General features: G+C 54.3%; 8 protein-coding genes across 8 annotated transcripts; 6 read left to right on the top strand and 2 right to left on the bottom strand.

Moving 5' to 3' along the window:
• Nucleotides 1–83: 83 nt before the first annotated feature.
• On the bottom strand, nucleotides 84–1,166 carry GGS23DRAFT_617368 (uncharacterized protein; the record flags this gene model as incomplete). Its single annotated transcript, XM_051520864.1, has 2 exons — nucleotides 84–898; nucleotides 953–1,166. The coding sequence occupies 2 exons, from the start codon at nucleotides 1,164–1,166 to the stop codon at nucleotides 84–86; spliced, it is 1,029 nt and encodes a 342-aa protein (XP_051375015.1).
• A 2,054-nt stretch (nucleotides 1,167–3,220) lies between these two features.
• GGS23DRAFT_556455 (glycoside hydrolase family 43 protein) lies at nucleotides 3,221–5,922 on the top strand. The gene is made up of 11 exons (XM_051515659.1): nucleotides 3,221–3,526; nucleotides 3,589–3,649; nucleotides 3,706–3,811; nucleotides 3,868–4,007; nucleotides 4,066–4,150; nucleotides 4,207–4,267; nucleotides 4,329–4,442; nucleotides 4,499–4,547; nucleotides 4,605–4,784; nucleotides 4,835–5,454; nucleotides 5,507–5,922. The coding sequence occupies exons 1-11, from the start codon at nucleotides 3,277–3,279 to the stop codon at nucleotides 5,608–5,610; spliced, it is 1,770 nt and encodes a 589-aa protein (XP_051375014.1). The 5' UTR covers nucleotides 3,221–3,276; the 3' UTR covers nucleotides 5,611–5,922.
• Nucleotides 5,923–6,274: 352 nt separating this feature from the next.
• On the top strand, nucleotides 6,275–7,301 carry GGS23DRAFT_594434 (uncharacterized protein; the record flags this gene model as incomplete). The annotated part of the gene is made up of 3 exons (XM_051518162.1): nucleotides 6,275–6,362; nucleotides 6,412–7,149; nucleotides 7,216–7,301. The coding sequence occupies 3 exons, from the start codon at nucleotides 6,275–6,277 to the stop codon at nucleotides 7,299–7,301; spliced, it is 912 nt and encodes a 303-aa protein (XP_051375013.1).
• GGS23DRAFT_617366 (P-loop containing nucleoside triphosphate hydrolase protein) lies at nucleotides 7,302–9,269 on the bottom strand (the record flags this gene model as incomplete). Its single annotated transcript, XM_051520863.1, has 5 exons — nucleotides 7,302–8,138; nucleotides 8,228–8,452; nucleotides 8,596–8,715; nucleotides 8,986–9,115; nucleotides 9,204–9,269. The coding sequence occupies 5 exons, from the start codon at nucleotides 9,267–9,269 to the stop codon at nucleotides 7,792–7,794; spliced, it is 888 nt and encodes a 295-aa protein (XP_051375012.1). The 3' UTR covers nucleotides 7,302–7,791.
• A 638-nt stretch (nucleotides 9,270–9,907) lies between these two features.
• On the top strand, nucleotides 9,908–12,392 carry GGS23DRAFT_556442 (uncharacterized protein). Its single transcript, XM_051515658.1, has 12 exons — nucleotides 9,908–10,257; nucleotides 10,399–10,448; nucleotides 10,504–10,535; nucleotides 10,610–10,788; nucleotides 10,916–10,947; nucleotides 11,065–11,098; nucleotides 11,182–11,425; nucleotides 11,502–11,572; nucleotides 11,655–11,695; nucleotides 11,758–11,778; nucleotides 11,869–11,912; nucleotides 11,977–12,392. The coding sequence occupies exons 1-12, from the start codon at nucleotides 10,190–10,192 to the stop codon at nucleotides 12,100–12,102; spliced, it is 942 nt and encodes a 313-aa protein (XP_051375011.1). The 5' UTR covers nucleotides 9,908–10,189; the 3' UTR covers nucleotides 12,103–12,392.
• A 6-nt stretch (nucleotides 12,393–12,398) lies between these two features.
• On the top strand, nucleotides 12,399–14,890 carry GGS23DRAFT_380188 (TRAUB-domain-containing protein). The gene is made up of 3 exons (XM_051513428.1): nucleotides 12,399–12,675; nucleotides 12,749–12,848; nucleotides 12,913–14,890. The coding sequence occupies exons 1-3, from the start codon at nucleotides 12,615–12,617 to the stop codon at nucleotides 14,528–14,530; spliced, it is 1,779 nt and encodes a 592-aa protein (XP_051375010.1). The 5' UTR covers nucleotides 12,399–12,614; the 3' UTR covers nucleotides 14,531–14,890.
• A 3,068-nt stretch (nucleotides 14,891–17,958) lies between these two features.
• On the top strand, nucleotides 17,959–19,083 carry GGS23DRAFT_594430 (family 16 glycosyl hydrolase; the record flags this gene model as incomplete). The annotated part of the gene is made up of 2 exons (XM_051518161.1): nucleotides 17,959–18,735; nucleotides 19,000–19,083. The coding sequence occupies 2 exons, from the start codon at nucleotides 17,959–17,961 to the stop codon at nucleotides 19,081–19,083; spliced, it is 861 nt and encodes a 286-aa protein (XP_051375009.1).
• A 1,613-nt stretch (nucleotides 19,084–20,696) lies between these two features.
• On the top strand, nucleotides 20,697–22,621 carry GGS23DRAFT_556428 (trypsin-like cysteine/serine peptidase domain-containing protein). Its single transcript, XM_051515657.1, has 3 exons — nucleotides 20,697–21,209; nucleotides 21,339–22,021; nucleotides 22,092–22,621. The coding sequence occupies exons 1-3, from the start codon at nucleotides 21,061–21,063 to the stop codon at nucleotides 22,415–22,417; spliced, it is 1,158 nt and encodes a 385-aa protein (XP_051375008.1). The 5' UTR covers nucleotides 20,697–21,060; the 3' UTR covers nucleotides 22,418–22,621.
• The last annotated feature ends 1,404 nt before the right edge of the window (nucleotides 22,622–24,025 follow it).

Here is a 24,025-nt window from a genome sequence, read left to right as displayed (position 1 = left end):
CTATCCCTGTCGCTTGGGCTCCAGCCCGCCTCAATTTCCTCCCCCGGAAACTTACCACAAGAAAAGCCGGTTTCCAGCAGAACTTACCCATCTACTAATTTGATCAGTTCGAAAAGCCTCTGCCGAGACTCGCTCTCGCTATCGAGACGGCCTTCAATAGTTGCTGGGGCATCAAAGCGATGACTGATGGATTCGGTCAACTTAACGACAGACCTACCGGTAATAAATGACCCGGCCCGGAACTCCTGATCTCTTATCGCGAGAATTCCCGGATGAGGACCCTCGTATGGCTCCGGCCACTTCTCGGCGACATCGCGGATACTTACGAACTCTTTTGGGAACTCCTTACTGTCAAGGCCACGGCCGTTGTGAGTGTATATAGGCAGGCACGTGCAGTGCTCACCATACACTCTTATAACTATCATCTTGCGGTACTTGGAGCAAACCGTGCCGAAGGGAGTGGCCGTCAGGTTCGGGTCGTCGGCTTGGACGTACATCTCGTCAGAGCTGCTGGATGTGTGAAATGGAGCGCTAAAGACCGTCCCAGGGACATAGGCGCTACGAGGATGTTTCGTGTCGGTGCTTCGGAGGCTCGAGGTTGTCTGCCCGTACATGAAAGCCTGCGCTTGGGACCATCGCTTGAGCTCCTGGACCCGCTCCTTGGAGTACTGCACGGGGTCGAGCCTCCTAGCGCGACTACGCGGCCGAGGCGGGTGAACCCATTCGTTATCACTTATTGACTTGGCCGCGTCGTTATACCGGCGAAGTTCCTCTAGCATCGATTGTACTAGCCCGTCGGAATTTGAGCTAGTCTCGTTGTCAGTGCTCCGAGCGACGCTACTTCGTCGATCTCTCCGCCATGGTGCGTTTCTGAAAGACTCATCTTCATCATCTTCATCTGCCGTCAAGTGAGTAGTTGAGCGCGTGGCCCGGTCGGGTGTTTTAGACCTACCGCTTTCTACGCTAGAAGGCACCGAGCCCCTGCGGTTCTTCAGCAGGCTAACTCGTAGCCCATGAGCGGTGTCATTTTCAGCTACCCAGGAATCTGGGTAGGCTGAAGACGTGGGATAGGGATCTTGTCGACTTTTGAACACTTTCGAACGATGGGGCCCGAGGTTAGAGGGGGAACTCGGATGGAAGCGAACTCTGGGAATTTTGCCAACCATCTTAACTAGTCGATCTTGAGATCTGTACTCTGGATGCTGCTGCGGCAATCAGACTGACGAGCCAGTTCTCTAATCGATACAAGTAAAGTATGGTTCCCTGTTAATGGTTAGTGCGCATGGTACCTTGCTTTTCAGATGATGCTGCTCCTTATGGGATGGAACTTGACTTTTATAACCAGAAGAAACATCGAAGACAAAGAAGACTACACAATCGCATTGAGCATGTTGTACCAAGGTCACAAAGAACTGTTTGCCTCTGAGGCCTCGGATCATTGTGTTGTGAAACAATCCTCTTTCGCCTATCGTCCATGAAACAAGGCAAGAGATTTGCTGAGGTATATTTATGGCCAGAGTAACGCCGCGGCAGTCAAGTACTTAGAAGTAATAGACGAGAAGAGACACCAGGTTTCTATTACCAACAACGTCCAACATGGGTTACCAATACAATCATTACGTTAACGACGCCGCTATCGACGACGGCGCACAAATGTACGACGACGAAATCTATGAGTATGAGGACGACAATCCAACCACAGAGGAACGCAACAAAAGAATCGACGGGTGGATAGATGACGTGGAGGCTACGGCGGCAGCAGAAGTCGATGCGATAATGTCGATGTACTTAGGAGAACAGACGCAGATGACCCAGGGAAGCGAGTTAAGGGCCTCGAAGACTGAAAAGAAGAAGAAAAAGGATAGCGCCCCATCCAAGACGCCGAGTAATCGACGCGCTAGGGGGGCCAACCTTGAGCTCAAACCGAGCATGTTCGAAGCATTCCTCGGGCTCGGAACGAAGCCACGGAAAAAACACTCCTCTCGCCATACAAGCGATAAGAAGGGCGACGACAGACACCGTGACTCGACCCATCGGAAAGAGCATAGGGGCCATACAGACCACGGAGAGCACAGGGGCCACGGAGAGCACAGGGGTCATAGAGACCACAGAGGGCACAGAGATCATAAGGGTCGCCGAGAGCACAATAGAGACGACAAGGAGTACGCGGGACAAAGAAGGTACCGGGATGACGGATACTAAGGCAGCTACCATCACTAAGATAGAGTGTCCTCGCATATGTACATCCAACTTGCGACAGTATCTTCATGACTTTCTCAACGTTAGGCGGGCATATAGTTTACCCAGTTGTTTGATTCGTATAGGCAATTATTTACAGCGGGCTAATTTGACGGCTATTGATGCTTAATATAGCGATGTGTCGAGATACCCATAATAGCAGTTAGACAATTGCCTAATCACCCCCGGAGCACACGGTGATTCTTTTAGGTGTAGCCACCGTTTCTCTATATCTACTCATAGTCATCCACAACACTAGTTAGGGTTCGGTTCCTTAGCTATATTATCTGATTGGGGTGACAACGTTGCGAATCTTTCTAGTTCATCGGCCAAGATATATCAACCGCTCTAATACGACCTTGCCCGCACGGATTCCGGTGTCCACGTGGGCCTTCCGGCGCTATTAGTGGCTCGTGAATTTTTTCCCATCGATGATCCCATGCCTATATGATTTCTCCTAAGAGTCAGGAACCTCTTCCCTTAAGGTGAGTTGAAAGCATAGGTACTCAAGCTAAAAGCCGGCTGTTAGATCTTCTTATACGATGATTTTGGCGCCACTATCGCAATTCTCGCTTTCGCTCTTCCTCAAGAGCCAATGGGGCCTAATATGGCCGGAGGCAATTGGCTGCCGACGCTTTCAAGTCGATAGTTCATCAGAGGGCGATTCAAATACGCAATGATGGTCCATGTACCCCAGAATCGACTAGCCATGTGCATACTCAATTTGGAGCCCCGTCTTGGATGTGATGCTAATCGTATTTTACCACCTATCACAAGCATGAAATCGCCCTTGAACCTCAACTCCTGGTGTATAGATCGGCCCATCGGTACCCGAAATCATCGAATACCAATGTACGCATATTATCCATACAGTTTACCCGAGCATGGGAGGCGATGGTGAAGGATGCGGGGTGTATTACCTACAGGGGCATATCTCCCGCTCCATTTTCCAGTGTTTATAGAGGGTGAAACCCATTGGTATAGCAGGTGCATACGATCGGCGTAGGTAGCTTCGATATCTCTCTCACCGCGGTGACGATGGCTTACGGAACGATAGCTACCGTGCTGTATCTCGGTGCTGCTTTTGCTCCCATTGCGCTGGGATCTCAGCCGCATGCGCCTAACTCGACGTACTACAATCCCGTATTGCCGGGATTTCATCCCGATCCGAGTTGTGTATTTGTTCCGGAGTGGAATCAAACGTTCTTCTGCGCGAGCTCGAGCTTCAACGCCTTTCCCGGCATCCCACTACACGCAAGCAAAGACTTGCAGAACTGGAAACTGATAGGCTAGTCTCCTTTTTTCGTGTTGAGCGTTAAGGGGTTATACTTACAGAGCCTTTGATTGCAGGGCACGTCTTGAATCGGCGAGAGCAGTTGCCGCGACTGGCCGAAACGAACAGATCAACAAGGTATTGAATTGAATCGGTGAACCACGCTTAGGTGTATCGATGCTGATATAGAATAGCGGAATCTGGGCGCCAGCTCTGAGGTATAATGAAGGGACGTTCTGGCTCGTGACTACTCTGGTGGACGACGACCGAGCGACAGAAGATGCTTCGCGATGGGATAATGTATAGCCCACTTCCCAAGGATCCCCTCAGTTACAGGTTGGTTAATTCCGGAATAGGTCATATTCAAATCCAACGATCCCTACGACCCAGATGCGTGGTCTAAAGCAGTCCACTTCGAGTTTGAAGGCTACGATACCGAGCCCATTTGGGATGGCGGGAAGACCTACATCTCCGGCGCGCACGCCTGGAGAGTCTTGTAAGTACTACCTATGATCATGAGGAATCGGCGATAATGAAGAGTCTAACCTCCTTAGCCCCGGGATCTTGTTGGCTGAAGCCAACTTAGAGACCGGTGAAGTAGGCGAATGGGAGGTCATATGGAATGGTACTGGTGGTATGGTAGGTCTCGCCATTCTCTAGATAATACAGACCTCAGTCTCATCTACGGTCTTTAGGCACCGGAGGGACCTCATATATACCGCAAAGACGATTGGTACTATTTACTAGCCGCCGAAGGTGGGTTATGGGATCCGGATCGAAATACGAGAGACTTGCTGACTTCCCACGCCCATAATAGGGGGGACGGGGATCGACCACATGGTGACGATGGCAAGGTCAAAGAACATATATGGCCCCTATGAATCCAACCCCGCAAATCCCGTATTAACGAACGCAAATACGACTAATTACTGTGAGCGAAGTGTCTATACGTATTGGTACTATTATCGCGGATCTAATACATCTCAGTCCAGACCGTTGGCCATGCCGACCTGTTCCAGGATGCTGCAGGAAATTGGTGAGCGAAGTGGACGTACATACTGCCAAGACTTGCTAGGCTAACCAAGATATTCAGGTGGGGAGTTGCGTTATCAACTCGCTCAGGTCCCGAGTATCTGCATTACCCAATGGGTCGGGAGACTATCATGGTTCCTGTCACTTGGGAGGACGGAGAGTTCCCGGTCTGGTCTCCGTTGAATGGGAAAATGAGTGGATGGGAGTTTCCTATCGAGGATTTAGAGATTGACGGACCTGGGTAAGTTTCCTCATTGCTTGCCGAGCTTACCGTCATTAACTCGGTAGCAGTCCCTTCATTTCCGAAGGGGATGTCGTCGACTTTGAGCCGGGGTCGGAACTCCCGGCACACTTCACCCACTGGAGGTTCCCTATCGCCGATTCATACGCGGTCTCACCTCCGGGACACCCAAACACGTTGAGGCTAAACCCGTCGAAGCTAAATCTCACGGCCTTGAATGGGAATTATGCCGGGCCCGAGGGCCAGACCTTTGTAGGACGTCGCCAACAGGACACCCTTTTCACGTACAGCGTCGATCTAGACTTCTCTCCTTCGTCCTTCGAAGAAGAAGCCGGCGTTTCGGTCTTCTTGACACAGAACCACCATCTCGATTTAGGCGTCGTCATGCTCCCGCCCAACAGCAGCACCGCGCCGTTCCCGGGCACGAATAGCATAGAGAGTTCGGCAGAGCTCATCCCGCAGCTGAGGTTCCGCGGTGAATCCTACGTCCCAGTACCCGACGATGTGGTGGTCCCGATCCCCGAGGCCTGGCACAATAGGACGCTACGGCTAGAGATCAAAGCCTACAACATGACCCACTACTCCCTATCCGCCGGCCCGGCGAATGCTTACTCGGAGACGCGAACCATTCTTGACGTCTCAAATGATCCTGTCAGCTGGGGCTTTACAGGTAAGGCTGATCGCGCTGGTCTTGTTCGTAGTCTGATGCTGACATCACTCAGGTGTTATTCTCGGGGTTTATTGTACGAGTAACGGGTACGCAGGGACAACGCCGGCATACGTCTCCAAGTGGAGGTACATTCCACAGGGCCAATTCAGAGACTAGGATCCAGTGACATTTGCAGATCGTGCGGAATTTTAAAGCACTGAATATAGCTCTTCTTATTCTAGGATAGATAATCGGCGGGCTCACTACGATGATATAGGTGTATAATGTCAACATCAGTTACCTGCCTCGAGAGTTGCATACGAAGGTGAGAGAATAATCTTGTCCCGAATTCGTCGAGTGTTTCTGTGATGGATCTTGACGCCATTGGTTGGATGTAAACGGAGACGGCTTCGTTATGTAAATATCCCCGCGTTGAATATCCCCGCGTTGAATATTCTAGAGTGAGGCTATGCATAAAAGGGAGCGATGGCTTGTCACAGTAAAAGGAAAAGGAAGCAGGCAGCTGTTCCCAGCTGTCCAGAAGATCCTGCTCTGGAACAGTATCCAAGTACCTTTTGTATCTAAGTGTGCTAGCATTAGGTAAGCAACGATCCCACTGGATGGCTTAGGTAAGTCCCTTTAGATCATTTTCGTATCCCTCAGGCATCATTTTCCTGTTGTCCACCTCCATTTCTTCTCCAGTCCAACAATAATATCGCCTGCACCGCCGACAGATCCCGAGCAGACACGCGCCGAACGATATTTGCCCTCCTATCTCTTACCCTCTACACAGACGTTCGACCGGAATTTCGCATCGTCTGCACTTCATCGTAGCGCCAACATGGCTGATATCGGCAGTCTCGAGGATGACATTAAGCAATACCAAGAGCAGGCAAGCCACCTAGCATCGATTCCCGCCCGCCATCACAGTGGATCGCTAACCGGGTTGGAACCTCTAGCTCGATGTCGTGGGCGCAGGTCTTAAGGACGACCCTGGTAATGCTGAGCTTCTCGCCCTCAAGTCTGAGTTAGATGATGCGCTCGCGCTGTTGAACGAGACCCTTGCTGAATTGAAGCCGACAAAGGCACCAACCTCGAAGCCGAAAGCCCCATCGCCACCGCCCGTCCAGGAGAAATGGTCGAGAGAGAACCATCCCGCCCTGAAGAAGGCCGCCCCGGTCGAGGAGAAGGATGCTGACCCCGGCCCCGTCAATTACAAAGTCAACGACACCGTCATGGCCAAATGGGTTTCGGGGGATAAGTCCTTCTACCCAGCACGCATCACCTCTATCACCGGTTCGTCCACGGCGCCAATTTACGTCGTCAAGTTTAAGAGTTACGACACTACTGAGCAGCTACGTGCCAAGGACATCCGTCCGATCGCCCAGAAGAGGAAGGCCGACGGTACGCCCATTAACAATGCCACCGCATCGTCGTCTGCCCCGTCCCAACCAGTCGCTCCACCCAACCAGCCCATCCCCGGCGTCATATCGGCCGCAGCCAGCATAAACCCAGACCTGGCGCAGAAGAATAGAGAGGAAGCGTTGAAGAACGCCGGAGAGGCGAAGCCCAAGGCGAAAAAGCTCAAGGCAACGAAGGAGCTGGAGGCCGGTAAGAGCAAATGGCAAGACTTCAACACCAAGTCCAAGTTCGCGAAGGCACACAAGACTAAAAAGGAGAGCATGTTCCGGACGCCGGAAGGTGTTCATGGTAGGGGTAAGTGAACCGACAGCCTCATCTTGATATCGATTGCCGAGCGGGACTAACTTCTCCCCCATCTAGTTGGCTTCACGGGTTCGGGGCAGGCGATGCGAAAGGATCCTACGAGGAGCCGCCATATCTACCAAGCTAACGATGAGTTGGACTAATACGGACAACAGGCGGTCGTCGTTGTGGAGGAAGTTGTGCGGACTATATAGCACCGAATGAAGCGAGAGTTGGGGCTGGAGGTTTACGCTTTTGATCCCCTTTGTCCCTATTTGGGTTCTACAGATGCTAACCTGGCCCTCGAACTAGACGCTCTCTTCACACGCTCGGCTCTCCCCAGCCCAGTTCCTGAGCATCATCATGTACAAAAAGCTTACAAAATGGAGGGTTATTTTTGGAATCGTCACGACCCCGCGATGGTTAGAGATTGATTTGCTAAAATCTCGCCACAGATAGGGATCGGAGTAACCCGCCACCCGTTGGCACGCCTGGCCCGGCTGATGCCAGTCGCCGGTTACGACACGCATTCGAAGTCGATCCAGTACAAGCGTAGGGACGAGCTACGGGATCTTGCCGTAGGCTTCGGGTTGCAGGTGTTCGTTCCGTCAGCAGTATGTATAGTATCATATCCCGTGGCAACATAGCATCGGTTTACAACCCCACTTTCGACCCTACTAGGTGAGCGATGTCCATGAACGCCTTCGCCCTCTCGCTGTCCGGCTCGGAGACGACGGTCGGCTTCCCTCTCTGGCCATCGTCGCCGATGCTCTGGTGCAACGGGATATCGCCGAGCAGATCGATCGAGTGCTCGCCGCAGACCTGCTTGACGCGTTCGTTGGAACCAAATACCGCCGTTTGGTGGTGGCAGTGCGGGCAGTGGAAGAGTGACATGTTCTGGACGAGGCCAAGCAGCGGAACGTTGACCTTCTTGAACATATTGATTCCCTTGACGGCGTCCTTGACTGCTAGGGTGTGCGGCGTAGTGACGATGAGAGAACCTAAACAACGAATTATAGATGTCTTAGTACGCGACCTCGGGGCTCCCGGCAAACCGTATAGTAGCTATGCTCAGACTTGCGCAACTCACCGTCGAGCACGATCTGCTGCGTGACGCTAAGCTGGGTGTCGCCCGTGCCGGGGGGTAGGTCGAGCACGAGAATGTCGAGGCCGCCCCAGTCGACCTCATGCAGCAGCTGCTGCAGGGCCTTCATGACCATGAGGCCGCGCCACACGACAGGCGCCTCTTCGCCGACGAGGTATCCCATCGACATGGTCTTGACGCCGTAGTTGGACAGAGGCAGGAGTTGGTTATCTAGGTAGCTCGACAAGTTCGGTGCGTCAGATTACTGCGTCGTGTACGGTCGCACCAACATCTCTCTCTTAATGGGAGGGGGAGGAGAGAAGCCGAGGGTGAGGTAGGGAAATAGAAAGAGAAAAGAGGAGGTGCCGACGTACTCGAGGAGAGGCGTGGCTCCTCGTTAAGGTCGAACAGCGTAGGGATGGAGGGCCCGAAGATGTCAGTGTCGAGGATGCCGGAGCGGTAGCCCATGCGGGCGAAGGCGAGGGATAGGTTTGCTGCCGCAAATGTCTCCACCACAGGGGGGGTTTCTGAATCAGCCGAATTCTTTCCTTTTCATCCTTTATTTCTCTCCTTTCTTGTCCCGTCTCCAGGCTCATTTTTAATACGAGCGATGCGTACATATATGTGAATGGATGCGACGTCAATCGAATCGAAACAACATATGCGACCGCAAACACTTGCTTGGGAGAACAGGAAAGAGACGAAGGAACAAGAAGGAAGGGGGGGGGGGGAGGAAAAGAAGAGGTGGAATCAAATAAACGGACCCGCAACGGTGCTCTTGCCGACGCCGCCTTTGGCGGAGGAGACGGCGATGACGCGGGCGACATCCGGGATTTTGCGGCGCTCGGGCAGGCCCCGCTGCATGCGGGGGATAGAGCCGGTCCGCGGGAGGCCCTGTCGCGAAGGGGGGGCCGGGTAAGCGAGCGCTACGGCGTGCGGGGCGACGAGGGGGCGGGAAGGGGACGGAAGAAGGGAGACTTACGAGGGGGTTCTCGTGGCCGAGGACGCGGCCGGCCTGGTGGAAGAGGCGCCGCGAGAGGGCTGCCATGGTTCCGGCCCGAGGTCCTAGCTGGGGCGGCGACGGGGCGGTGTTCGGGGGTTCGGTGTGGTAGTAGGAAGGCTTCTTCAATGGCCTTACGGGGCCGGCATGGTTCCCGCGTAGATAGAGAGTGTGTGGTTGCGGGCTTAGGCGCTACGCGGGATGCGCTGGGGATAACCAACTGATGGATTGGCAATATCGGTAGCGTGACGTCGATAGCAACGTGACACCCAAGTAATAGATTCGGAGACGGAGTTGGAGTTGGGGTACGGGACGGGTATGTGTATCCGTAGAAGGAGAAGGGCGGGACAAGACGGCATGGGACGGGACAGGACGAGACTTGTCAAGTCGCCAATACCTACTACTATACATATACAGCTGGCGGAGGCACGCCTGCCACCTGGCGGACTCAACTTGGGAAGGGGTTTCGGGGATGAAGATCTCGACGCATAGAGGGGTTTTTCTATAGAGATAAGAGTCATACGAAACCTCAATGTTACGAGGTTGATTTCATCTGGATAATAGCGATTTTTTTAATAAAAAAAACCCCCCCGAATTCGTCCACGACATAGGTATTTTCGGTCACCAACTTTTAGTTTTGAGCGGGTCGTCGTCCAGCTACCCCACGTCATAATTTCCCCCCCACCAACTTAGCTTATCCTTATCTGCTATCGTCGTGAAGGTTCATCCATCTTCACTCACAGCACACACGGCGACGACTTGCTTCACTAACAAGCGTATCGTTTATTTCAATCTTTTATAAGTACCCTACATAGGTCCTCTCCCACAGCTTTGTTATCCCACCGTCACCTTGCGAAGCGTGGTAGCGACAATATCCCCAACTCTCGAGTCCCGAGCCGAGAGCGTCCTCCCGACTCGCTTTATCTCCCGGTCGCGAACGGTTGCGCTGCCATCGACACACAGCCAGGATGGCTTCCCAGGCCCTCACCACCATCTCTCTCACTTCTCTCCCCAAGCTCTCGCAGGGAAAGGTCAGGTACGCCGTTTGCAGCCTCGAACTCTCACCTCCTATGCGCATTTCTCTGCGGCAGGCGATCTTCTCTTCCGTCGCATGATAATCGGTCCATCCTAAGTTTCCGCCGCACTTACCTCGTCTACTAACGTCGAAACGCGATAGGGACCTCTTCTCCCTCCCGGGTAACCGCACGCTTCTTTTCGTCACATCGGGTATGTTCACCTCCAGGGCGGCGAGAAAAGTACCTACCAAGTTAACGTCTTGTAGATCGTATAAGTGCCTACGACGTAATCCTCAAGGTTTGTCGTCGACGCTCCACGGCTTAAGCATGCGCCGTAGCTTTTTCCAATATGCTAACACACAACCGCGGCAGAATGGCATCGCCTCGAAGGGACAGATTTTGACTCTGCTGTCGGCCAAGTGGTTCGAGATCCTCTCCTCCCGCATCCCGGACCTGAAGCACCACTTCATTACTTTAACCCCTCCCCCAGCACCTGGCGTGGTCACGCCCGATGAGCAGCGCATGCTCCGCGGCCGGTCTATGGTCGTTCGGTATGTTGTTCTAAGATGTGACCTACACGGTATACCCGATAGGACGTCGCCCAGATACCCTCGCCCTGCCTAGCGGGTTGCCTATGGTGGGCATTCGAAGAATGATTGTTAATTTCTCATCCCTTAGCCGCTTGAAAATCTTCCCGATTGAAGCGATTGGCAAGTATCTCGTTTCGATCTCGGTTCCTCTCTGCCCGTCCAATCACACCCCAGCTCTCCCTCCCAGTCGCCACGGCCACGCTCGCTCTGGGGCGCGCTAACATTATCGTGTGGTAGTGCGCGGGTACGTGACGGGGGGCGCATGGTTAGAGTAAGTTTAATCCGTCGTCTCCAACGGAGCGCAGAAGTCTGGCCTAGCTTTCTCACCGCCGCCTTGTTTCCCTCCCCGCGCAGGTACGAGGAGAACCAGACGATCCACGGGCTGCGGCTCCCCGCGGGGCTCCAGCGCTGCCAGCAGCTGCCCCAGCCCATCTACACGCCGTCAACGAAGGCCGAGCTGGGCGAAAAGGACATCAACATTTCGCCGGCCGAGGCGCGGGCCATTGTCGGCGACAAGTACGCCACGCGCATCGAGGAGCTCGCGCTTGCCTGCTACCGAGCCGGGGCTGCGTACGCCGAAGAGCGTGGGATTATCATCGTGAGCAGCCCCCTTCTCCCCACGCCCCGTGTTCTGAATTCGAAACGGAAGGTGGCTAATCGCGTGTGTATGGCAGGCCGATACCAAATTTGAGGTCGGGCTTGACGAAAAGACCGACGAGATCTACCTCGTGGACGAGGTTCTCACGTGCGTCATCCCCCCCCCCCTCCCCCCTCCCCCCTTTTTCTCATCCCCGAGGGGGGAGTACTAACATGGGGAACCGTCTCAGGCCCGACTCCTCGCGCTTCTGGAGCAAGGAGGATTACCAAGGTATGTTTCCTCTTCCCTGTTTGCTTGTAGTTGCGGAGAGGTGCTGACACTGGCTTTTGCAGTTGGCCGCGACCAGGATTCCTGTACGTGCCGCCCGCGCTACGTCCGGCCGCCTACCCCACCCTTACCCCTGGCCAGCCCTCTAATCGGCAGGTGATGCTAACGCGCCGCAGTGGACAAGCAGGTCCTCCGGAACTGGTTGACCGCGAACGGCTTGGTACGTCCTTCCCGAAGTGTTCCATATCTACATTTTACGGGACGCTGCTGACACCGGGGCACAGAAGGGAAAGCCGGACGTGGAGATGCCCCCCGAGGTGGTGGAGAAGACGCGGGACCGGTACTTGGAGGTGTACGAGCGGCTGACGGGACAGACGCTAGAGGCGGCGCTGAAGGCCCTAGAGGAGTAAGCATTAGGCCTTCTCCCTGCAGTAGCCGCATAGGTAGGTAGGTATGTAATATACAAACGAGGCGATTTCGCCCGGTCTTCGTCGCGTTATCCCAGGGCAGCAAGCCCCTTTTTAGATGCTCAGGTGATACCTACTGCTCCTACTCGCCCGAGCATGCGTAAAAGGAAACCCGGGGCCAGGCCCGAATAGCAAAGGGAGTGTTTAACTGTTTCTCTTTTTTTTTTTTAAAAAAAAAACACGGTTCTTTTCGATAGGTAGGTATTTTGTTGTCATCTTCTCGTGTGGTGAGTCGGTCATATTGAAGCGTGTAAAAGTGACCTAGGTCATTGTACTTTATCTGCCCACTTAAAATCGCGGGTGAGAACATGCATTACGTAAGCTTGCCTTAGGCATACTGCCAGTAGCTACCGCTATTATTTTGCAAAGGGAAGAAAAAACCTTGGAAAAAAAACGTCCCAGACTTTTTTCACCCTTCATTCCGGCATCTTATAAACCACCGCGTAATTATAGCTATGGTTACAACAAAGAGTCGCGCGTCGCAATTTGCTGAATGGACAGAACGTCCCGCACAGGGTAGGCAACTGGCCCAATCCGCTATCGCACGCACCTGTGTCTCCGTACAGCTAACATGGCGGCACCTCGGTAGACTTCGACCCGGAAGTAGAGGTCCCGGATGAGGACAGCAGCGGCGGCAGCGAAGCGAGCGCCGACGAAGATGCCGGCACCGAGCACTACGTCGACGTCGGGTACGATCATTCTATGACGGCTTAACTGCGCCAATTCGTTCATACTGATACGTGAAATTCGCAGCAAAAGCAAGCTTCGTCGTAGAGAACCGGTTGCGCTGGGGCCCCAGTACCGAGGCGCTCCGGTGAGACGCTCGGTCCTTGAGGAAGAAGATGACGATGGTGATAGCGATTCCGATGAGGAGGAATCGGAGGGAGAAGGCGAAGATGCATCTTTCGGCCGGAAAACAGGGGAATTCGACGACCCCGATGAAATTGATCTCGAGGCCGACCAGGAGGATGCCTCTGACGCTGAGATCGATAGCAATGACGCCTTTAACGAGAGCGACGAGGAAAGGTTTAAAGATTTTGTCTTCCGAGGCAGCTCGCAGGCCTTGCCTAAGAGGGGTAAGAGAGCAACTCAGCCGACTGCCGCAGACTTCATGATGTCCGACGAGGATAACGACAACGATGATGGGGCTGAGGTTGATGGCGAAGGGACTTCAGACGAGGACGTCGATGACGAGGAAGAGGCGTCCGACGATGCGGGGATCGGTGGCTTTATTAACGACTCGGCCGAAGAAGACGAGGATGAAGGCAGCGAAGAAGAGGACGACGACGAGGGTGACGACGATGAGGATGACATAGACGAGGATCAAGGCGAGAAAGATTCGGGTAATGACCTGGAAATAGCCCGCAAAAATCGTGCAGCAATCCGAGAGATGATGAATGCGAGCCAACAAGGTGTGGCCAGCACTCTGTCAAGCATTGCACAAAAGGATGTTGCCAAGGGGAAAGCAGTTCGCCAACAACAAAAAGCTTTCGATGCGCTCCTCAACATTCGCATCCGACTTCAAAAATCACTTGTAGCGGTGAACTCGCTCGGCTCCATCGAGGACTCAGGAGAAGATCCAGCGCCCTATGAGGCGGCCGAGGCGGCTGCTCTCAAGCTATGGAACGCGATAGATGGCTACCGCCTAGATCTCCAGTCGGATTCTACCGATAAGACGGGCCAAAAAAGGAAGCGCGCCGCCGAAGCCGATACCCCAATTCAGGATATGTGGGAAAATATGCAGGCCATCGAGCAGCGCGCGGTTGTCCGCCGGAGGGTGGTTTTGGAGAAATGGTCACACAGCGCAAAGAACATACGGATGACGGATAAATCATCCAGCAGATTCACCAGTACCGTTGAGAAGTCCCTCACCACGCGGCTAGACGAGGAACTCGACGCTCCAGAGCGGCTCATCAAAAGAACACGAATTCCGCGCTCGTGCGCCCCGGCGCAAGTCGCACAGAAAATTAACGAGGACCCCGATATCTACGACGACGCTGATTTCTACCAACTGCTCCTGAAGGACCTGGTCGACCAGCGAACGGGAGACGCATCAGGTGGTCTGGGCAGCTCGGCGGCGACGATCCGGTTCGCGGCAGCCAAGGAGGCCAAGGCAAAGCGACACGTAGATACGAAAGCGAGCAAGGGCAGGAAAATGCGCTTCAACGTCCACGGCAAGCTGCAGAATTTCATGGCGTCGGAAGACCGCAGGAGCTGGGAGCAGACCGCCATCGACCGGTTCTTCGGCACCCTCTTCGGCCAGAAGATGGTGTTAAGCGAGGACCAGGACGAGCACGAAGCAGCTGCATCCGACGAGGACATGGGCGGTGCGCCGGTTGAAGGTGACGGGATCCGACTATTTAGAGATTAATCGAGTTTTTTTTTCTTCTCTGTCTCTCGTGTTTTCGCGGGATGACGACGGAAACGCCCATATTCGCGCGTGTTTCAAAAGAGGAATGATTTTCCTTGGAAATCTCGTATTCACGATGCCTATGCTACACCGGGATCGGCATGCATCCACACTTCGTCTAACACGCGAATCAGCTGAGCAGATGGGGGGCTCTCGAATTGGCGGGCATGATAAATATTCTCGTCACCCTCTCTTATCATTCCCTACTTATTTGCGTCTGTCGTTCTGGTCTTAACTTGTAGGCCCCCATACCGCCTCTGCGCAGACCCATTCACTACCGACCTCAACCGAGATGAGGGCGCGGCGCTGTGTCCGCCTTATCGTTAGCGATACCTGCCGCACACACAACCGAGATCCCCGCGAAGCCGCCCAGCTGCTTACATCTACGCCGTGTCCATGAGAAACCGAACCCGAAACCGCAATAAGTGCCATGGCATCTTAGCACGGGCGTCACGGGCACACTTCACGCACGACGGGCTTGTGGATGAGATTCGGCAGGCGATCGAAGAACGTCTGCTCGGCGTGTGAGACGATCCGGCCTCGACAGGATCCGGCGACGGTGGGGTGCGTCGGTAGCGCGCTTCGAATCCATCCCGAGATATCGGACATCGACAACGAGATTCCCGATACCTGGATTTGACTCGAGGGTCAATTTACGGATGTGTCTGTTCTACTATTACGATGCACACACATGGAGAGGGATGCGCTGCGTTTATCCAAAGGCGATGCGAGGAGGCACTCAACAGTCCCATTGGTGAGGGCGCCCAAGCCCTACCCAGAGACTGCGAATGCGTCCTCTTCACAGAAGCTCTGATCAAGCTCAGATGATACCATGAATCCGAAAAAAAAAGAGAGATCGTCTCCATCGTGCGCAATGACCGGGTGTCGATGTCACTAAGCTAACCGTACGTAGACTACGGCGGAATACACCTGAGGAGGAAAGAATGGATCGTTACGCGGCTTATCGTGTTTGATAGCACCTCTTCTCAAGACTCGCATCGTTACAGGTGATACGCCTCGACGCTCTTCAGTCGACTATGCGCTACGTTCCCGTGTCATTCTCGATAGCTCCGGACGTCTCTCGTCGCATGACGCCGCTTCTCCTCTTTTTTCGCGATCAAGAGACGTCTATTTGGACTCGCCGGCGCATTTAGATGCACCCATCCTGCTCTATGCAGTAGCGTCGGGTGTCGAAAGTCGCATATGCAACATACCACGGCATCACCTCCGGAAGACGTTCTCAACGACGCGATGGCACCACATGCCAAAGGGCGCAAATCTCTACCTTGATCGGCTTCGGGAGAGATCATGCCGGACAATAGACAGCGATCCGTCGCTCGTGAGCTACGATCGCGAGGCGAGAAGGCGAGGGGAGATTCCCACCGAGAGTTGGAGCATGTTACGGCTCGCAAGCCTGCAAGGAATGCAGCAAGCACTGACATGGCATATGCCACGACCCGAGGCCATCTGCTGACCTGGTTTTGGCACTCCCAAGCACAGGAAGTCGGGCGATGGCGAAGACACGTTACGTTGTCCAGTTACCTCGATGCATCCCGGGTGTATAGTCGTCACCTGCATAGGGTATCACCACGTTGGAGTTTAGACGCCCGACGAAATCAGTGACGCTTCCGCCGCGATCTAGTCTTCGGGCATTTCATAAGGAATCCCTTCTCGAAGACTCGAACGAGTTTTTGGGAGAGTTTTTGTTTTATCAGGACCCAGACCCGGCGCTTCCTCGGCCTCGTCGAGCTGCCCGTTTGGGACAAATGGGATCCTACCAACAAGACCAGATCCCCACCGTCAGAAGCCCAAATGCCCGTCATCCGGACCCCTCCAATTATCTTTGTGGGCAGAGTGCCGCTCGACTATCTGGATAGGGACCCCTGCTAAGTATCCACGCGGGACGGCGCAGGTACCAGGTAGCTGTCATTCCATCAGGTATCGTGCAGAAAACCAAGACATTCCAAGAGCCGGCCCACCCACCCAGCCAGATCGCACTGCATGTGAATCTTCCCACGGGGCGGGTGCTGGCAAGAAAATCCTCCTATTGCTGCGGGCGATCGACGCCTTATTATTAAACACCGCGTGCGCTCGTCTTCGCCCTCTACGCCCTCTACGCCAGGCGAGAGGACGGAACTTGTCATCTGCCTGTTTCGCCTGCTGCCGCCTAGCCCTATAGGCTATTTTTCCGTCCGCGCTTGACTCGGTAGATGATGACTTGGCATTTCCCCGTGAATCTATCTGACACACCACCGATGTCTGATTCTTAGTGTGCGGGGGGGCGTCAGTCCGGGTGGTGATGATCTGCAACCAATACCGATCTTGGACACCATGTCTCTCAATTTCGCCCTGCGCTGCGGTCACATCGGAGATTTTAGCCCCCCCCCCCCCTATTGTTACATCGGATACTCAGACCCATATTCCCCAGAGTGCCCAAAATGCTTAATCACAGGCGTGTGCGCCGGAGAACAAGTCGCGGTGCCCACGGCTTCCACGGTCATCCTCACCAGGCCCTTTACCTTAAATCCTGTTCTTGAGGGTCATGCCGGCTACCCACCCAACCACCACGCGTCGTCACTCTTATGCCGACCTACGGGTAACCTAACCTTACGTTCCGTCAAGTTTTTTAGTGGCTCTGCACTCGGCGCTTCCAGTTCGCGAGATGTAGCCTAGGCTCCGGTGATGTAACTCGAGCCGCGAGGATAACTCGATGACCCCCCCCCCCCCTCCCCGGGGGTTGGATACAACCCCTACACCCTATCCGGCGCCGGCTGTCCGCACAAGCCCTATCACCATGCCTTCGCCGGCTGCCCTCACACAGTCCCCTAGCGAGAGTATACTCGTGGCTACGACGCGTGTTCTTCATCTCAAGGTGCAGCGCTGCTGGTGGTGCCTTGCGCGCGCTCGAGACCTTAGTCACCTTCCTTTCCCGAGTTCGCCTAGGAGGTCTTTGACTCCCAGCGGCGCCCGACGGCGTGAGACTTCCCTCCTTTTTTCTTCTCGTCGGCTGTGTGGCTCTCCTCCTGTCTCGCCCCGTATGCCCATCTCCTTCACGTATATAATCCGTGGTCCGCCGTCGTCGAGTGATGATGGCGATCTTCGCCGGAAACATAAACCCCCCGAAGCATCCTCAGCAAATCTCTAACCCGACACTCCTTCATCCTAGTTTGACATTATCTTTCTAGTGTACATACGTACTTTTGCAGTGCATACTCTCCCCCCCCCCTGCGCGTTGTTATTCGTGGAAGGGGTATCCGCGGTAGGACAGTCCAACGTGTGCATATACCTAGATCGGTATATATACACACCCACACCCACACTCGCCGCGCCGGTATCCCCTCCACACACGAGTATCGTTTCATCGTGAACCCCAGCTAGGCATCATCCCTATGGCTCCGAAATCCCTGCGGAACGCGCTGGCCGCGCTTGCGGCGGCGATCACGACGGCGTCGGCGTGGGCACCGCCCAACTACAGCAACTACCGGCTGATCTGGGTGGACACATTCGACGGGCCCGGGGGGTCTCAGGTGAACGGGAACAACTGGAACGTGATCACGGGGCTCAAGGTGAACAACGAGTGGCAGGACTACACGACGTCGACGCGGAACCTGCAGATCAGCGGGGGCTCGACGGTGCAGATCGTGCCGTGGAACGAGAACGGGCAGTGGACGTCGGCGCGGGTGGAGTCCAAGTACACGTTCACGCCGGCGGCGGGGGCGGTGACGATGGCGGAGGCGCAGCTGCGGTTCGGGGACAGCCCGACGGGGAACAAGCAGGGGATCTGGCCGGCGTTCTGGCTGCTGGGGGACGCGATCCGGCGCGGGACCGGGTGGCCGGCGTGCGGCGAGATCGACGCGATGGAGACGGTCAACGGCCAGCTGACGGGCTACGGCACGGTCCACTGCGACGCGTACCCCGGCGGCGCCTGCAACGAGCCCAGCGGCATCGGCGCCGCCGTCGCCATCCCCGACCAGAGCTGGCACACCTGGCGCGTCGTCTGGGACCGCCGCCCGTCCACCTGGTCCGCCGAGACCATCACCTGGTTCCGCGACGGCGCCCAGTTCCACCAGATCTCGGGCGCGCGCATCGGCAGCCGCGACGTCTGGGAGTCGCTCGCCGCCCGCCCGCTGTTCTTCATCCTGAACGTGGCCGTCGGGGGAGACTGGGTGAGTTGGTGTTTTTTTTTTCTTATCTTGATTGTCGCTTTTTTTTTCCTTGATGGTCCCATCCCCCTCTCTCTGCCTTTTCCTCTGGTCCTTCTCAACCCGTAGTTTTCCCGAGCCCCTCCTTTCCCTCTCTTATCCATCCCCACTGTCCACCGTCCACCTGCCCGCATGTGTTTGCGTCAGCGTGTAGTCCAATTTCCTTCTCTCTCTCTCTCCTCTATCTCTCTCTCTCCATTCGCATCCCCTGCTAACTACGGTATGCAGCCCGGCCCGCCAAACAGCAACACCTGGGACGGCTACGGCAGCATGATGGAGGTCGCGTACGTCGCCCACTTCCAAGCGGTCTAGACCCGAGTGCGAGGACCCCATCCGGTGAGGATTGGCGGCCTGGTGGCTTGTCAGTTTCGTTCTCATAAGAGGGCGAGGGAAGGACAGCGTTAGCATCGCGGGGTAGAAATTTCGGACGGTCAGTCGCTTTCGGTCTGGCTAGCGGGCTGGCGGGCTAGAGGGATATACAGCCCCCTCCCATCTGACGAGCACGCATCACGCATCATAACGACGGAGGTTTTCTGTTTTTCTTTCTCTTCCTTTTTTTTTTTTACTCCCTTCCACTTCTCATCCCTCGCTGGAGGTGGCCACTCGTCGAGCGCTCACTTTCGCCCCTCCCCCGGTTCCCCCCGGGGGCTCGACTTTCGCTTCTCGCACATAGCTTCGTTGGTATCGCAGAGGGCTGGGCTCGCTGGCTTCTCTCTCCCTTCTTGTATATAGCTACAGCTACGAGGATTCTCTATATATACTCGTTACCCCTCTTCCCAGTGAGGGTTTGTTTACCCCCCTGCCTGGTGCTTTTAATTGGCCTCTCAGCTGCATCGCCACGTATGGGTGGTCAGCGAGGATGAGTCACTCAAGACGTAGTACGAGGGACGAATCTTTACCACGGCCCCCGTTTCGGTGTCTAAACATTACGGCCAGGTCCAGGCGTCGGTGCTCCAGCCACAGATACGAACGGCCAAGAGCGTCCCTGCGCATCTTAGAGACCCGGAGAAAGGCGCTCGACCGCGATGCCGACAGGACGTCTACCTAGGTAAGCCACGCCGATATGCTATTATAAGATCGAAGGTATGCATCTATCGGAATGGAAATGCTGTAGGTATCTCGAAGACGACCGAGGATAACATAAGAAGCAATACCTCGACGGATAAGCTGCGAACTTGTGGATAAGGTAAGCTACCCTTCCACGGGCCATCCCTTCGCGGACCGGGGTTTTTGTATAGGTTTAGATGCAAAGGATTTGGTTACGATCTGCTAATTCTGTTAGTACCTAACAGGGGGGGTAACTTAGCTTCGGCTCGGCTCGAAGGTAACGGTGAGGATTAGCCTCTTTAATCGTAGGATTCAGAGGCTACAGCTGTTCCTATACGTTTCCTCCAATGGCGTGCACACGCTGTTCCTCTTCACTATCTATCCTATTGCGACGGGTCGTCTGTCCCTCAGGGGTCCGCTGTGCGGCCCGGGGCTGCTCGGCAGTTTGTGGGCCGTACTGGTGGCTCCTCAACACATTATCCTTGCGTAGGATCGCACGTCACCTCTCTCAGGCCGGACGTATTTTGGTGCGGGTGGCGATCCGTTGCCGACGTCAGATCCTGGAGTTAAGAGGCGGCTTGTGGGGGTGGAGGAGCTTGTCAAATAGGATGTCATATACCTTAGGTACCGAAGGTGCCTAACTCGGAAAAAAAGGCCGCTATACCACTTACTATCCGCCAAGATACGTAAACGCCCCTAGAAAAGCTGCATCGTGGCAGGCTTCACGTGTCGGTAGAGATCCCCCTCACCCACCACTCCAGCCAATGGAAGACGGCGGGTTGCTATGGAAGAAGAGTCGATGGGGCCACGGCACGTGGAAGCTGAAAAGATCTACTACTGGCTTTTGGGGCGTCGCCGCCTATGAGGTAGGTAAGCAGGTATCGCCAAAACTGGCATATACCTATAATATGAGTAACCATCACTTACACACCTTGTCCAACGGTCAGTCCCCTACCACGGCTGGCTATATTTGCGCACCACGCGCAGACAGATGGATATATATATATACATATCTGTGTTGTTCATGAAATCAACTTTTGAAGCCCATCCTACCAAGCTTACCTGTTTCTTCCCTGATAAATCCCGGAACCCAATTCATTTCGCCAGGGCATACCCACTGAGGTATTAGTACTCAACCAGCCCGTCCTACATCCCCCATTCAACCCTCAAGCCCCCGCCGACTGTTATTCCACACTCCCCATCGACTAAGAAAGAGGCTGCCCCTTACAGGACCAGAATACAATGTTTCGGGAATTTCCCCGTCTGCTTTGCGCCTACCTGCTGGCCATTTTAACCGCCGTCGCCAGATACATCGGACAGAATCTATTAGAATTCGCGACTGCGAACGAGCCCCTTTTTGCCATCTACTCCGAAGACGGCCAGGAGCAAGAGTAAGTGCCGTTTCAAGACCGAGTCTGCGGATACAAGGCTATGAAATCGCACGAGAAATCGGCTCCCAAGCTCTAATCTTTCTTATAATAATAATAAGCTAAGATGCGAGGCTGACCGTGCCATTGCAGAAGCGAGGCGGCGTCTAACCGAGGAGGATTTCCACCGTATTCCGACCGCAGCGGCGCAACCCCTACCCATGGCGATAATGGCTTTACCCTCCCTTTCAAAGGGGCGGTCCTGTTTGAGCTCCGTTGCAACTCTCAGGAGGCCGCCCTAGGCAAGAATAAAATGACTGAAATTCCCCAAGAGGATTTTTCAAACGGCCAGGCACCCAGAGGCGTTGTGAAAATCTTGGTTGAACAAAGCTCAGGACATACTTCCGAGGGGAGCGGTTTCTTCGTTGCCGACCGCGTCGTCGCGACCACCGGCCACGTCCTTTTTGACCCTATTAATGGCCCAGCCGCCCGGGTCACCGTCCTAGCAAGCACGGCCAGCCCTGTAGGGTACGACCGTAGGTACTACGGCGCCTGCTGTGCCATCCACCAAGAGTGGTATGACTGTGGTACATATTCCAGTGACCTAGGCTTTGTCCTCCTCAGCCAGGACATTTCGGACCGTAAATTCATCCTCGGCTACAAGCCGACGCCTGTTTCGGAAGTTGGACACGGAACAGACGCCGTTGTCTACGGCTACACGAGCGAGTTTCGAAAGGACTCGCCAAATATGTACCTACTCAGAAGCCACTCTACGGTTCACTTTACCCGTGACTGGCGTGGGCGGCAGATAATGCACGAAGCAGATACCCTGCCAGGTACGTATAATATGAATCTTATCGCTTCGTCTCGAGCCTAGACAGATGCGCTGAACCGCTCTCGCCCCAGGCCATTCTGGCAGCCCTGTCATCGACGTACTCGATAATAAGGTTATTGGTCTCCATGTCGGTCACGCTTCTTGGGGAGCTATTAACCGGGCCATCGCCATCGACCACTACGCAAACGACTTCGACGTTTTTGTCCATATCCTCAACTCCGTCATCGGCAAGCGCCCACCCTATGTTACGAACTGGGCGGGCCCCGTGTCGCTTCCAGCCATGGGTCGAGGTGGCGGGAGAGTCACAGTCAAAATCATTCAAAACAAAATATGTATCGTACAGGGCGCTGGGACGGTCTCCATACGTGTCCGCGGAGTGCTGCTGCAGTGGGAGTAATGAGGGCCAAACCGTCGCCGGCGCCGAGACAGCGGCGCTTAAGGAATGAGGTAGAATGAACTATGATCCAGAGGGGGATAGGAGCCAGAAAGATTCTAACGCAGTATACTTGCTGGTATTTCTCGGAACACTGCAAACTCCTGTAGCAGACCGGGAGTATATTGTTGTAGTAGCTAGCAAGCCAGGCACAAATATACCTATGCCATATGACTCGGAGACAAAACTCGAACCTACCAAAATCTATTTCCGTTTCTAGAGCTGAGCTCGTGCCGCTCTACGCTGAGTTGATGCTGAGGCCCGGCCGGGTAGCCTGATGTTCAGACTTAGGCAGGCCAGGGTTAGGCTATAATAGTGCCTGGGCACGCCTAATTTGCAATTTGGGGATCTGATGCCCTTGCAAAGCCCCTGCAAGACCCCCGGATCTGGGATGACGTCCCCGGTTAGACTCCTCCATCTAGGTAACTACCGTCTACGAATCTACTATCAGAGACCCCTTCCATTCAACACCACCACTACTTACATTGTTTTTCAGTCTTAATTGATGCTCGCCAAACTCGATAGCTGTTATAATGCGACCGAACCACTTTTGGGGCCCCTTAGAAATACGCGATTAATGCTCGTCCCACTTTTTGTATATTCCCAGCCCAAGTTTTAGTAACAGGGTCTAGAAACATGCCGGTATATGCAACGGGACAGTGCATTGCGTCCTAGACTAAAATTTAGGATAGTAGATAGCATTACATCCAGAGATTAGGCTGGTGTATAATATTTTGATATACTCTCAAGAGTAATATACGTCAAGACATAGGTCGCGACCGTGTCACATAAAACGGAGCAACTTCAGAGAGGCGGCAAAGCGATTTCTAGTCAATGAGGATACAGTCAAGTATTGGTGGTAGCAAAAGGATAATATCCTCGGCGTTGCACCTAAGGAGACTATCTGGAGGCCGCAGTGGCCGGAGCTTGAAGATGAGCTATTCAGACGCTTCCTTCGACGTGACACTCAGGGGAGAGCATCACCGCTGCTAGAGGTGCCCCCCAAGTTCCCCCCTATAGCCGAGCGAGACGATCCCTGATATCCTTGAGTCCCCAAAACGCCGCTTCCACAGCAATTGCATCCTCAATGTAGATGAGACTCCGATACCCTTCGAGTATTCTAGTTGGTCGGCTTATGCGTTATCGGGCGATAAAATAGTATCCGGAAAGACCGACCGAAGCGGCTAGGACAAGAGAAAAATTTCTCTTTTACTCCTAATCTTTGACGGAATTCCTCGTTTAATGCCCGATCTTATCTTCGAAGGAATTGAGCCACCAACAGGGAAGATCCTCGAGCGTGAGGAATATCTCTATCCCCAGATGTCACGGTTGAATTTAACGCAACAGCCTATAATAACGAGGAGCTGTTCCTGAAGCGCTTGGAAGACGAAGCTATCCCCTGTAAACGGGCTTGGAGTGAGTTCTTACTCGACCTAAAATGGAGCCACTCACAAACTTAAGAACGAGGCGCATTCCATTCAGCCTTGGAAGTCCTGTCTGGATGGCTGTCTCGACGGCGTTCGAGGTGGTGGTCTTCCACCTAACTGGGGAGGCGCTTGTGGTGCCTCTCTG

The sequence above is a fragment of the Durotheca rogersii genome, assembly GCF_024521655.1.
Source record: "Durotheca rogersii strain YMJ 92031201 chromosome Unknown GGS23scaffold_4, whole genome shotgun sequence".
Classification (NCBI taxonomy): Eukaryota; Fungi; Ascomycota; class Sordariomycetes; order Xylariales; family Xylariaceae; genus Durotheca; species Durotheca rogersii.
The sequence above is the reverse complement of the archived record's forward strand: the minus strand, read 5'-3'. Positions and strand labels throughout refer to the sequence as shown.

Bases quoted from the DNA above. Each gene is read 5' to 3' on its own strand.
- GGS23DRAFT_556455 (XM_051515659.1), top strand. From the start codon at position 3,277: ATGGCTTACGGAACGATAGCTACCGTGCTGTATCTCGGTGCTGCTTTT. The intron at 3,527-3,588 runs GCTAGTCTCCTT...CTTTGATTGCAG, and splicing joins GCAGAACTGGAAACTGATAG to GGCACGTCTTGAATCGGCGA. The intron at 4,785-4,834 runs GTAAGTTTCCTC...ACTCGGTAGCAG, and splicing joins TTAGAGATTGACGGACCTGG to TCCCTTCATTTCCGAAGGGG.
- GGS23DRAFT_556442 (XM_051515658.1), top strand. From the start codon at position 10,190: ATGGCTTCCCAGGCCCTCACCACCATCTCTCTCACTTCTCTCCCCAAG. The intron at 10,789-10,915 runs GTATGTTGTTCT...CTCATCCCTTAG, and splicing joins GGCCGGTCTATGGTCGTTCG to CCGCTTGAAAATCTTCCCGA. The intron at 11,913-11,976 runs GTACGTCCTTCC...ACCGGGGCACAG, and splicing joins GGTTGACCGCGAACGGCTTG to AAGGGAAAGCCGGACGTGGA.
- GGS23DRAFT_380188 (XM_051513428.1), top strand. From the start codon at position 12,615: ATGGTTACAACAAAGAGTCGCGCGTCGCAATTTGCTGAATGGACAGAA. The intron at 12,676-12,748 runs GTAGGCAACTGG...GCACCTCGGTAG, and splicing joins GACAGAACGTCCCGCACAGG to ACTTCGACCCGGAAGTAGAG. The intron at 12,849-12,912 runs GTACGATCATTC...TGAAATTCGCAG, and splicing joins GAGCACTACGTCGACGTCGG to CAAAAGCAAGCTTCGTCGTA.
- GGS23DRAFT_556428 (XM_051515657.1), top strand. From the start codon at position 21,061: ATGTTTCGGGAATTTCCCCGTCTGCTTTGCGCCTACCTGCTGGCCATT. The intron at 21,210-21,338 runs GTAAGTGCCGTT...GTGCCATTGCAG, and splicing joins GAAGACGGCCAGGAGCAAGA to AAGCGAGGCGGCGTCTAACC. The intron at 22,022-22,091 runs GTACGTATAATA...CTCTCGCCCCAG, and splicing joins CGAAGCAGATACCCTGCCAG to GCCATTCTGGCAGCCCTGTC.